The sequence below is a fragment of the Dromiciops gliroides genome, chromosome 3 (genome assembly GCF_019393635.1).
Source record: "Dromiciops gliroides isolate mDroGli1 chromosome 3, mDroGli1.pri, whole genome shotgun sequence".
In the NCBI taxonomy this organism is placed as follows: domain Eukaryota; kingdom Metazoa; phylum Chordata; class Mammalia; order Microbiotheria; family Microbiotheriidae; genus Dromiciops; species Dromiciops gliroides.
Genome location: NC_057863.1, coordinates 153261697 through 153275582, shown reverse-complemented (window position 1 = coordinate 153275582; position 13886 = coordinate 153261697). Strand labels below are relative to the sequence as shown.

The following is a 13886-nucleotide window of genomic DNA, read 5'->3' as shown; positions in this document are numbered from 1 at the left end:
AAACAACAAAATCTCCCCCCAAACCACTTCAACATCTGCTGCATCTGTTTCCTTTCTCTTCTTTTTTTTAGGGCAATGAGGATTAAGTGACTTGCCCAGGGTCACACAGCTAGTAAGTGGCAAGTGTCTAAGGTCAGATTTGAACTCAGGTCCTCCTGAATTCAGGGCCAGTGCTTTATCCACTACACCACCTAGCTGCCTCTTCCTTTTCTTTATTCAAATGACTACCTCCATGTTCTTGGCCCTCATCCCTTCCTTGCCTGGACTACTAAAATAACCTTTGTAATTGTTCCTCTTATTTCTAGGCACTTCCTATGTTCTTTATACAGCTGTCAAAATAATCTTATCTTGAAAATCTTCAGTGGCTCTCTATCAACTCTAAAACATAATACAATGCAATCTCGTCAGCCTGGCATTTAAAGTCCTCCACAATCTGGCTCCTACCTACTTTCACAGACTTATTCTATGTTAATTAATTTATAGAGAGCATTTATTTGGTACCTTGAGATTTGCATAGTGTTTTAAATGTATTACTTCATTTGATTTACTCCCTTTGCATGCTTTGCTAAACTGAATTAAGAGTTTTTCTCTGAACCTGATAACTTTCTCCCATTTCCTTGCATTTGCATAAGCCATCACTCCCTCCTTTCTTCTCACTTTCCTCATATTCCTTCAAAATGCAGATCAGGAGTCACTTCTGCTTTGAAACCTTTCCTCATATCACAGTAGTTAATACCTTCTCACCTCAGATTGTTTTGTGTTTACTTATTTAAGTAATTGTATCCCCTCAGTAGAATTTAAGCACCCTGAGGGCAGAGAATGGTTTATTTTTGTCTTTGTGTCTCCACTGCCTGATGCTTTGGCACTTTGATTTTAATTAAACCTCAGGAACTCACTGTGGAGCTAACCCATGCATATATGAAAATAGTTATTTCAGCCATCTTATGATCAATGCCAAGATCACTAGCCCATAAATGCTAAAGAACAAAGAGGCTTCATGGTGAGATGCTGAGATCTAAGAAGCAAGCCAACAAAAGCTTTTGTGAAGGACAGACTGGTACAAAGGAAGAGACAGGGCATTTCAGGTAGGGAAAGTCATACAAAGCAAAGGATGGAGGCAATAACCAGCAAGGTCCTAACATGACTGGGTAGGTGAGTTTTCCTAGAAAGAAGGATGTCTTTGCACACACACACACACACACACACACACACACACACTCATGTGTGCATGTGCACATAGACACAGTCTATTTTAAGAAGCCATGATATAGAGGAAAGAGAATTAACGTCAGGCCAAGAAGACCTAGGTTCAAATCTTGTATCTAACACATACTTGTTATGTGAAGAAAGGTGCTGACTTGTGTTGATATATATTGTTTGTATGTATAAGTGTAGATGTATTATGAATAAGATCTGTACAGAGTTACATTGATATGAGAAATTAAATTTACAATATTAGATAATTGCTTAGAACAGTTGGAAAGTTAAGTGACTTATTCTAGGTAACTCAGCTAGTGTATGTCAGATGCAGGAATTGAAGCCCAGTCTGGCTGGCTCTGAGGTCAGTTCTCTGTCCTTTCTGCCATGACTTCCTGGACTATATTGGCCCTGTGATTTTACTGGTGTAGGGAAGTCATGATGAGGAAATTCCTACTACCAAAATTGATAAGTTGCTCTGCAATTTATAGTCCTAGAGAAACAGTGAAATATAGTGGATAGATGACTGTTCTTAGATTCAGGAAATTCTGGGTTTCAGTCCTCTCTTGTGTCATATATTAACAGTGTGACTCTGGACAAGTCATATCACTGCTTAGTGCCCCAAGAAGATGCTTAAGAATATACTCAGTGTAATAATGAATGTGTAGGTTGGGGCTGGGTTGTGGAGGACCTTAAATGCAAAGGGGAAACCATCAATGATTTTATGTAGCTGAGTGATAAAGTGAAAGCTCCTTGACATTTAGAGAGAAATCAATCATCCTCTCCAAGTAGTTATTGACCCAGTCCTTCTGCCTGCATGCAAACCTTAGACCTTAGATCATAAGAAAGGGACCTCACTCTCCAGTGTGAATGGCTAAGAACAAATTCATTACTGCCATCAGAAAAACAACTCAAATTGCCTGACCTACTGACAGGGTCTCTAGGGTCAATTTTGTGTACACAGGCAGGCACCTTAATTGCTCAGCATAATCATGCCCATCAGAAAACCTTTCTTGCATATCTTTGAACAGACGGGGTATTTATAAAGTTCTCGAGCCACTTTAAGAGTTAATAACTTTAGATATACACTCGATAAAAGTCAGCATGTTCCAGCTCTTGTTTGCTAATCAAAACCACATTCTTTGTGGGAACTTAGGGCTGAGATCACGAATGTAATTTGTAAAATCACTCAACAGCAACTGGAGAATGGTTTCAACGAGTTAGAAAATTGGATTGAACAATGTATCATGAAAGATGGTGGTTTTGTTGTAGTTCAGGAGTGTTTTGTTTTAAAAATGAAACAAATTTGCTTTCATTTTCCATTAACTGTATTTACTTCTGTCATATCTCCACTTAAATTTCTGGACATTTTAACTGTATATTACCAAGAGATCCTCACATTTTATCAGTTATCAATATATTTTGAAGATACGGGGAATGGATGGTAATTCATGTATTCCAAGAATATTTCGATCATGTGATACCAGTTCAGTCTATACTAAACCACAAAACAAAAATTTTAGTTTAAAAAGTAGAATCCCTTCCTTTCTTGAGTCCTTCCTTTTTTCCTTCTCTTTCTCTTTCCCTCCCTCCCTCCCTTCCTTCCTCCCCGAACCCCTTTATCATTTTGAGGATAATTAAAGTAGCACTATGGCTGCCCATCTATTATTTCTCATTCTTGCTACATTAATCTGTATGCATTCTTAACGAGCTGCCATGTACCGGCATCATGCTAGTACAAGGGACAGATGACAGACTCGTCTTTTTCTAGTATTCTTTATCCTTCATTTGCATTCTTATTCACCAGTCATTTTCACTTGACTTTAACGGGTATATTTTTCCTTTCATACAACAGTTGGCATATAATTTTAAATATTTGCTATTTTCTGCTGAGTAAGAGCTAAAAAAGTGGACATGCGAGAGATGTTTTTTTGAGTTAGAAATAATAAGATTTGGCAACTGCTTGGATTTCCACGGTGCTGAGGATGACACAGAGGTTCTGGATTTGGGTCCAAAATGATATGGGTGCCCTTGCCAGAAATAGGAGAGTTCAGAAGGACACTGCTGGGTTTGAAGGGAAAAGATAATGGTTTCTGTTTTGGACATCAACCAGTCAGCAGTATTTGTTAAATGTTTACCATATGCCAGATTCCTGGGATGCATGTGAAAAAATAAAACAGTTCCTGTCTCCAAGGAGCTTCCCTCTGTTAGGAAAAACAGCATATACTTAAAAAAGCATATGAAACATAAGCAAAATAATTACTAAGAATTTTTAAGGGGAAAGCACAAGCCCCACAAGCTATCAGGAAAGGATTAACATTGATCATGTAGCCTGAGGAAACAAGGAATTCTAAGAGTTTGAGGTAAAGTGGAAGGATATTATTTCTTGCATAGGAGACGGACAACCCAGAGAAGGCATATTTGGAGTTTGGATTGCCTATACTGCATGAACTTTGAAATGTCCATTTCTGTAGAAAGCCCATCAGATTTAGCTGGTTGCTATTTCTAATATCCACTCTTTCCTACATCCTTCAGGGCATGCTTGCTTTGTTGTACTTTGTTAAATTTTGGGTCTTTGGCACATTCTTCTTTCTTTGTTTTCATGTCCTATATCTTTGGCTTTTCTAGCTGTATTTGCCAAACTTTGCATGAGAAGATAACGATTTTGGTGACTCATCAGTTACAGTACCTCAAGGATGCATCTCAGATTCTGATATTAAAAGATGTAAGTCATTAAGAAATTTTTTTTTCTATTAATTTTTTGTTAGTTTTCAGTATGGCATAGTACTGGAGGCCTCCTGGATGTGGAGTCAAGTCAGGAAAACTTTGGATCAAGTCCTACATAGGACATTTACTAGCTTTGTGATTCTAGGTGCCTCGGTTTCCTCATGTGGGGACCAATTTTTAATTGGGGAGTGCTAGCTAAGCAGCTCGCCACAATATTGGGGCAAGGAAGGAGACCTGCAGCCTCCCTCAAAACAGAACAAGATTTATTTTAACAAGAACGAACTTAAAAAAAAAAACACAAACAGAATCAGTAGGATCAAGGGAAAGGAAATAAAATGGGGAAAGGGAAATTATAATACCTGAAAAAATACCACCACCCAGGAATCAGCTGAAAATATGCAGCAGAATGCCTGTCGCTTTCCAGCTTCCACCTAGAATGCCCAATTCTCCTCCCCCAAACCTAGAAACACCCCACACAGCCCCAGCCAATGGGATGGCCGCTCTGACAGTCACATGACTGCCCTCACTAGGCTTCCAATCATTATAATTTTGCCAGGCCCATGTAGGCGTTGGTGAGTGGTGATGATGTGAGGTGCCAGAGCCCTGGCAATGGCTACAACCAGTGGGTGGAGCACCATGCAGTTTGCGGAGCCCCAGGCCAGTGCGCACTGAGGCATAAAAACCACAAATAACAATTAATTCTTTACACTCATGTGTAAAACGAAGGGGTTATCTTAAATGTCCTCTAAGGTCACTTCGGGTTTTAAAGATAGAGGATGCGCGAAGTGGATAAAGCACCGGCCCTGGATTCAAGAGGACCTGAGTTCAAATCCAGCCTCAGACACTTGACACTTACTAGCTGTAATCCTGGGCAAGTCACTTAACCCTCATTGCCTGTCCAAAAAAAATAAAAAGATAGATAATGCTATGATTTTTTCAAAGTTGAATTGTTTGCTTTAGTACTTCAAAAGATACATGATTTCCTTAGCATGAGACCTTCTTCCTGCTGAACCAACTGCAGATGTGTCATGGGTGTTGCTTAGCAGGGGCCTTCATGAATTGCTGGGCCTGGAAGAAGAATTCATTACCTGGTGGCCATCTTGGTACAAAGCCTCTCCAAATTTTGCTGGGCATTTCTGCTGGCATTAGTTCCTCTTTTTGTCCCAGTGCCTGTTTCCCCAGCCTTTTTGAGCTTGGACAGTCCTATCAGAGTTTGTGTTCTGCTGGCACTGTCACCTCTGTGTCACTGTATGATGTTAAAGGGGGATTTTGGTGAAAGAAAGATGAGTTCAAGGGAAATAATTTGAGGTGGTGGAATCTTGGAATACTTAACCTGTCTCTTCTTTTGAAGGTATTTTGTAATATCCACAGAGTATATTTGACTCTTACGATGTCTGATAACAGACTCACTGACAGTAACAGAATAAACCAAATGCATTTATTAAAACATTTTAAAACCTAATGTGGTGAGGAAAGCTGATTATTCTTATTAAGTCCTTGCCAATGATGAATTCCTTGAAAAGTCCTGACTACTATATTCCAGAAATTAACAAGCTGTGACAGTGAGCCCTATGCTGAATATATATTTTCAGAAAATAGACCTATTGAAATTTTCCCCATCACAGAATTATAGCAGTTTATTGGTGTATTTTTATTGGTGGGTAAATTGAGCTGAAGGTTTTCTTTTTCTATTCCCTCCTCCCATAATAACTTGAATAGGCTCAATGCTTCAGGTTGGAACTAGGATATGTAGTCAAATGTTCTACCTTCTTAAAAAAAAAAGCTGTTACTATTTAAAAAACATAAGTATTTATTGTAATGTTCAATGTATTTATTCATTATATCCAGTTCTGTAGTTCTTCTGTGGTCTTAAAAAATCAAAGATTTCTCTAGAAATTGCATTAATACATTGTGGGAATTTTATCCATTCATAGGCCCTAAATCCTCTTGTGCCTTCCAGCACCGGGGTTTGACTCTGCATCACAAAGGGGCAACAGTTTAGATATTAAGAGATCTGGAGAAGGAACAGCATCTAAATTAATGATTTCCTGATGTTGCCAACGTGAAACAGCCACATAGATTTTGCACTCTATTTTGTTGACTCTTTCAATATACAGATTCTTTTACTATTCACTGGTAAATAATGAGTACTTGATAGGACTTTTTTTTGTAGATGCCTTGGCTTTACAACATACTCATCAGTATTACAATTATAGAATCTTACTGCTGTAGGACTATAGAAGTAATTTATATGATAGAAATTATTTTAACCCATAATAATTTATTTATAATTTATTCTATATTATTATAAATTATAAATTTAAAAATAAATTACGATTTATTATTATTTATAATTTATATGTTCCTTTGGGGGCAGCTAGATGGCACGGTGGATAAAACACTGGCCCTGGATTCAGGAGGACCTGAGTTCAAGTCCGGCCTCAGACACTTACTAGTTGTGTGACCCTGGGCAAGTCACTTAACCCTCATTGCCCCATAGATATATACATATAGATAGATAAGAATAAATGAATATATATGTTCCTTTGGTTTTTATATAAGGAAACGGAGTCATATAATGGGCAAATGATTTGCCTCAGGTCCAGGTCCAAGATCTCTTGTCTCTCAGTCTAATCCTTTCCCCACCATTCCACAACTCCCAACAGTATTGATCAAGGGATATAGGGGAAGTTCTGGTGGGTGACAAGTCTGTTCCTAAATATAGACTCAGGCCTACTCTAATGTAGGATATCTGGAGGGATTGTTTCATTTATCGTATTTGTAGCTTCAGGACCTAGGACGGTGCCTGGCACATAGTCAATAAATATTTATTAAGCTCCTACTTACTACATTGACAGACATCTTGCTAAGGAGTGGGGGTGCAAAGAAAGGTAAAAGATAATCCCTGCTCTCAAGGAGTTCACAGTCTAATGGGGAAGTCATCATGCAAATAGTTACGTATAAATAATAGATGTGTATACACACACACATATACAGAGAGAGGCTTTTTGCAGAAGGTAGGTCTTCAGCTGAGATTTGGAAGAGAACTCTGTTCATGGGGGATAGCCAGTGGGAAAGCCCAGAGTTGGCACTGGAGGGTCTTTTGCAAAGAACAGCAAGGAAGCCATTGATACTAAATCTAAGAGTAGATGGAAGGGATGTAAAGGCGTAACAATACTAGCAAGGTTGGGGGTGGCAGGGAGGGGCAGGCAATGAAAGGCTTTGAACATCAAACAGGATTTTATATTTGATCCTGGGCATGATAAAACAGCATTGGTGTCTTTTGAGTAAAGGAGGGACCTGGTCAGACCTTCACTTTAGGAATATCATTTTCACAGTTGAGTAGAGGATGTACTAGACTGGGGAGAGAGACTTTTGTGGTTGGCAGCCCAGCTAGTAGACTATTGTAATAGTCCAGGTGTGAGGGTGTGAAGGTGTGAGGGTATACATCATCCTGGTCAGAGGAGGGAGAGGAGCATATAGAAGAGATGTTTTAAAGCTAAAACCGACAGTCTTTGGCACCAGGTCACATATGGTAGGTGATAGAGAGGGAGGAATTGAGGAAGACATCTAGGTTGGGAACCTGGGTGAGAATGCTGAGAGGTGAGAGCTAGATAAGTAGATTTAATAATCATCAACAGAGAGATGATAATTATATCCATGGGAGTCGAGGAGATTATCAAATGAAATAGTATACAAGGAGAAGAGAAGAGAGCCCAGGACAGAGCCCTGTGGTCATGGTCTAGATAAAGATCCAGTGAGGGAGACTGAGCAGGAATGCTCAGACAGGCAGGAGAACTAGAAGAGGGCCTGGAGAGAAGAGAGTATCAAGGAGAAGGGGATGATTAGCAGTCTCAGAAGCTACAGAGAGATCAAGAAGGAGGAGGACTGAGAAAAAGCCAATGGATTTGGCAGTTAGGTGATTGTTAGCAATGTTAGAGACTGAGCTTTTGGCTACTGATGATGGCAGAAGTCAGACTGTAGAAAGTCAAGAAGGGAGTGAGAGGAAAGGAAGTGGAAGCATCAGCCTTATCAGAGAATTTAGCCATAAAAGAGGAGAGATATGGCATGATTGTAAGTGGGGATGGATGGATCAATGAGGGTGATTAATGAATACCTATTGATTATTTCACTTGTGAGTATTTGTAGACTGGAGAGACACTACATGTTTTTTTGTTTTGGTTTGGGTTTTTTGGTGAGGCAATTGGGGTTAAGTGACTTGCCCAGGGTCACATAGCTACTAAGTATTAAGTGTCTAAGGCCGGATTTGGACTCAGGTACTCCTGAATCCAGGGCCGGTGCTTTATCCAATGTGCCACCTAGCTGCCCCCAACACTACATGTTTTGGTTGGTTGATGTGATCCAGACATATCTGTACATGGAAATCAAGTGGCACTTTTATATCAATCAGTCAGTCAATCAGCAAGTGCCTGCTTATTTGCCAGGCACCACTTTATGAGTAGGGGATATAATTACAGTGAATGAGACATTAAAGCATACATTCTAATAGGGAAGACAACAAGTAGGTATGTATAGGTATATACTGAATAAACATATTCAATGGGTATATAGAGAGATATACTGAATAGGTATATGTATACATATATATACACAAATATGCATACTGAATAAATATTAAGGTAATTAATACAAATAATATAAAGTAAGTTTAATTTGTGAGCGGTCATTTACAGTTGAGCAGGATCAGGAACTGCTTTGTATAAATGTGGTACTTGAATTATGTCTTGAAGGAAGAGAGAAGGAAGTACATTTTTGGGGGGCGGGGGACACTTTTGGCCAGTGCAAAGATGAGGAATGGATTGAGAAACAGCAGTGACTGGTTTGGCTGGATCATCAAATATAAGACATGAGTTGTAGAATGAGGGGTATCAATGATGATGATAATTTGGGTAACTTTAGCTCTAAACTTATGATCCTAATAGTTCTTAAAAACCAGACTTGGTCACTCACCACCCTTATATCTACTCTCTCTTGCAAACTAATTTCATTGAGATTACCTCTTTTCCTCTTTCCTTTTTCCTCTTTCCATGATTTTAGAAAACAAAATCCATAAATATTCAGAAAGAATTCCATTTTCTTGACTTCTCCTTCAAACAGTAGAGTATTCATGAAAAATGATATTTTACAACAAAACGTTCATTATAAATTGAGTATTGTGTGATGAGGAACTAATCTAAAAAGGTAGAAAGAGAATTGTACTTTAAATATAGTGCCATCAATTGGTAGTACCACCACAATGCCAGTCAGCCCTAGGGCTTTGAGGATTGGCACCAGCACTTTGGTCATTCTCTGCAAGACAGTCTGTATTTCACTTAGCCAGAAAGACATAGAAGAAAAGTTGCTGCTTTTGTGATTATATTGAGGATATGAGCAATACCATTAATTCATGGTGTAATGAGATGAAAAGAGTTCTCATTTCTCTTCCTGCTTTTTTATTTGATGAATTCTTCAATTTATAATACAACGAGACTCCATTTATAATAAACCTTTTGTTGTAAGATGTCAGTTGTTATCATGTGCATGCTACTGTTTGGATGAAAAGTCAAATTAACAATTGTTTTTAGAGATCATGTATAAAGTACTGGTTTTGGTGCCATGAGAGTTATAGAGAAGATACCTTCTCTCTCCAAGTAGTTTACAAGTTCTTTCCACTATTATTGGATAATACTTTTAAGAGCTGGAAGAAACCTTTAAAGTCTGGTAATTCCAGCCCCCTTCACTTTACAGATGAAGAAACTTAGGCCCTGAGGTTAAATGATTTGCCAGGAGTCATGAAATTTTTAAGTGTCTGAGGCAGGATTTGAAAGGAGGTTCTCCTGCCTTCAAGTTAAAAATATCACACCCATTTTTTGTATACCACTCAGTGCTTGTCAGAGCACAGTGCAATTGGATATGTTAAAAAAAAAATCATTGTTGCATTTATTCTGATCAGTGTGTATTTTGAGCCCTTGATTATACTGTATTCATTTCAGCATTTTATCCTGTATTGCCTTGAATTATCTGATTTTTTTACCTGTGTTCTCCAAATCCTTTTTGTCTCCCATAGTGTTTGTCATAGTACTAGACTCATAGTAGTTGCTTTCCTAGATATTTACCTCTCATTGATGTTCTAGAAGGGAAAGCTTTTTCTCAGGAAAAGATCAAAGTAGTCCATTTCTTTTGGTCAAATAAACAAATATAGATTTACTCCCTTTAAGATATGATGTTTCTTGTAATTTTAGGGAAAAGTGGTGGAAAAAGGTACTTACACCGAGTTCCAAAAATCTGGAGTAGACTTTGGTTCCTTCTTAAACAATGAAAATGAGGAAGCAGAACAGTCTCAAGTACCAGACACTCCCATCCTGAGGCATCGCTCCTTCTCAGAATCTTCTGTGTGGTCCCAGCAGTCCTCCAAGCATTCATTCAAAGAAGCACTTTCTGAACAACTAGTGAGTTGTCTGATAAACCTGAGCTAATCTGCGCATATACTCACTCACTCATTTATCTGCGTCTGGAATTCTTGGATATCAAGTCATCAGTTAAACTGGCACAGCCCACTGTCTGTCTCTTTTGTCTACTCTCTGCTTGCTGACACTTCACTTTTCCCACAGTATGTTCTTTGGTTTCAGGTTTTTCTCATTATATATGGAGATTTCCTTTGACAGAACTATAGGAGTGGGAGAGAGGGAAATGGTGCTGATGTTGAGGATATACATGCCTGGCTCTTTTGTCAGTTCTGTGAATCATCTTGGACCCTGAAATCGTTCAGTCCAGGTCTCTGGGGATTAGGATCAAGTAGAACTTTTAGAAATTAGCCTACTACTTGTTCCAACTTTAAGAAATTAAAGTTTTGGGGCAGCTAGATGGTGCAGTGGTTAAAGTGCTGGCCCTGGATTCAGGAGTACCTGAGTTCAAATCCAGCCTCAGACATGACACTTACTAGCTGTGTGACCCTGGGCAAGTCACTTAACCCCCATTGCTCCGCAAAAAACCAAACAAACAAACAAAAAGAAATTAAAGTTTTGGATTTGTTTGTTTCCCCCCCCAAATTATCCAGTATTTTCTGCATCTAGGCTGTTGCTATCTTCCTGATTCAAAAGAAATTCTTCCAATGGTCATATTTAAAAAAAATAACAACAACAATAACTTCTGAGAACTTTGTAGTCAAGAACAATAGTGAGAAATTTGTTTTCATGTCTAATAAAGAAAAACCTTATTAAACGAAAAAAAAAAGTTATCCCCCTTCCTGCAGGAGATAACTTAATCCAGAGTTCTTAGCTGAAAACTAGTTCCTTTTATTACATCAGTAGGGAACAATCCTTGGTACTTCTGTTTTCATTGTTTGCTTGTTGCCTATTAGTTTAGGGGTTCTTCTGCCCTCTTGTGGAGCCCATAGACCCATGGTTTTTCACCCAGTTACCAAACCTATGTTTTTATATGTACAGGTATCTATCCATCTACCCACTGCTTATCTGTCAGTCTCTCCCTTTATCCATCTTCCATCTTTGTATCTATTATTTAGCTCCCTATCTATCCTTTATATTTTTCTATCTATCCATCCTCCATTTATTTATATAGCTATTTATTAGCTATATAGCTCTTTACCCATCATCAATCTACTAGAAAGGGAAATACATACAATCACAATAATAATTTCTGTTCACACTTCTGTAGTACTTTTTACAATTTTCAAAATGCTTTTCTCACAAAACAGCAACAAACCACACATTTGGTAAACATCTTTTACAGTGAGGCAACTGAACTTACTTACCATATTAATGGTCAGAGGCTGTTACATAGATAATCCAAAATGGAAGGTAACACATATATTATTAACATTGGATTTAAGAGCATTTGTTTGCAAAATTATTCTTTTGACTAATTATGTACTCAGATTATCTATTGGAAAGTTGCAGTATGCTTCCAAAAAATATCAAAGCAAATTTTTTTTCTAAGGAGACTTATATAATTGATTATGGCCAGATATCTATTTCTATTCATTGCTGTATTTGATACTTCCTCAACAGTTTTGAACCCAGTTATATGTACATTTATTTGTGGTCTGCAAAGTTTTATTTCTGTGTGTTCTGTCTTAGAAAGTTCTTTGGTACTGTGTCCTTTGTTTCATTAATATTCCCCTATTGTTCTCTACATGGTAGTCAATACATTTGTGACTTGTTTTGAAATGTGTATTCACAAAGTATATGACTATCCTGCCCTTTCCTTGTTTGCTTCATTTTTTTCCCTTTATCAGGTTTTTTGGAAGACAGATAATATACTCTCTCAGAGTAATATAAAGTACCATTTTAACTACTGCCTCGTTTAAAATAAAATTTTATTGAAACTTGGTTTTATATCACTTAGATTTCCCATCCCAACTCCCTTCAAGATAGCTATGCTGTGTAATAACTAATAGAAGAAAGAAAGAAATGGCTAAAAAACTAACAGTACATCAGAAAAGTTATTACATGTATTATTCCACACCTCTTGGCCCTAATTTTTTAAAGAGGTGCAGGGAGGTTTTTTCATTTCTCTTCTTTGGGGTCAAGCTTGGTCATTATTACTTCATAGCATTCAGTTTCTGTTGTTTGGTATTATTCATTTGCATTATTGTAGTCATTGCATATATTATTTTCCCAGTTATGCTTATCACACTTGGTATAAGTTCACAAAAGTATTTCCATGTTTCTCTGTATTCATGTTCATTATTTCTTGTACCTCAATAATGTTCTGTTATATTCATGCCACTACAATTCATCTCCCCAGTTAATGGCCATCCAGTTCTTTGCTACCATATCCTTTAATCCAGAGATTCTACTGTTGTGTCCACTGCTATACCCCTAGAAAGTCAATGCTAACACATATATCAGAATAATTGCCATTTTTATTTAGGAGCAAAGAACTTCACAACCATCTCTTCATCAGTGATGTCTCTCTGCCTCCAAGAGCCACGAGGACCATTATTTCTTTCAAGACCTGTCTCTGAATGTCCTCTCCCACATACTTTCCTCACCTAATCTGACCACTAGTTCTTCCCTCAAATTATCTGTAACTTGCTTAGTGTCTCTAGTTGTTTAGTGTTACATTTGTCTTTTCTCTACATATGTAAGCTACTCTAAGCTTTCTAGGGAAATACATCCACCTTTTTTCCCTGTACTATTTAGTACAGAGCTAGGCATGATAGAGGGCCTTAGTAAATGCTTACTTCTTTCCTTTATTATATGATGAATGAATGAACAGGTATTACATATATGATTGTCTACCTATATTACAGGGTAGTGATTTGTAGTTTTGTAAACTACAAAGTAATAGATAAATACAGGTTAGTATCGTGACTACTATTATTACTGTTACCTGATAAGGAATTCATTATTTCACTTAAAAAAAAACCCCAAAGTAGGGTTTATAGAATTTAAACCCTAGACAATATCTTGCTCCTCTCCCCCATTTTATGGAGTTCTAGTGACTTGGCCAAGACCATCAAATTATGTCAAAGACCACAGAACATCAGAGGCCATTTGTTTCCAATTGTACTTTAAAAAGAACCCCTTCTACAGCATGGACCAGTGGTCCTCCAGCTTTTTTTCTGATGATATCCAATGAGGGTCTACTACCCCCACTGTTGTAGCCCATCCCAGTTTAAAATAACTAGAATTATTAAGAAATGTTTCCTTACATCAAATTTCAACAGTCACCAAGTTTCCAGTGAACCCACATTAGTTCTCCTTCTTCCTTCTCATCAGGACAGTAGCAGAAGTTAGCATGGAATATTAAGTCAGCCTCTCTGACAGCTCTCTATGCAGTACAGTCCCCAGTACGTGATGCTGCTGCTGCCTTTATCTTTGCGGGTTTGTTTCATTTTATGCTGCACACTACCCCCTCGCTCTTATCTTATTACCTTCCATCTATTTTTCTGGTTAAACTTTTATTTGTCCATCATACTCATATTTTCTATTTTTAAA

General features: G+C 37.8%; 1 protein-coding gene across 1 annotated transcript in view; it reads left to right on the top strand.

Moving 5' to 3' along the window:
- ABCC4 (ATP binding cassette subfamily C member 4) overlaps positions 1-13886 on the top strand; it is a 280662-nt gene that overhangs the window by 105843 nt on the left and 160933 nt on the right. Inside the window, exons 14-15 of the mRNA XM_043990550.1 lie at positions 3826-3922; positions 10167-10373. Of these exons, the coding sequence (XP_043846485.1) occupies positions 3826-3922; positions 10167-10373 (304 nt within the window). The remainder of the gene's footprint in view (positions 1-3825; positions 3923-10166; positions 10374-13886) is intronic.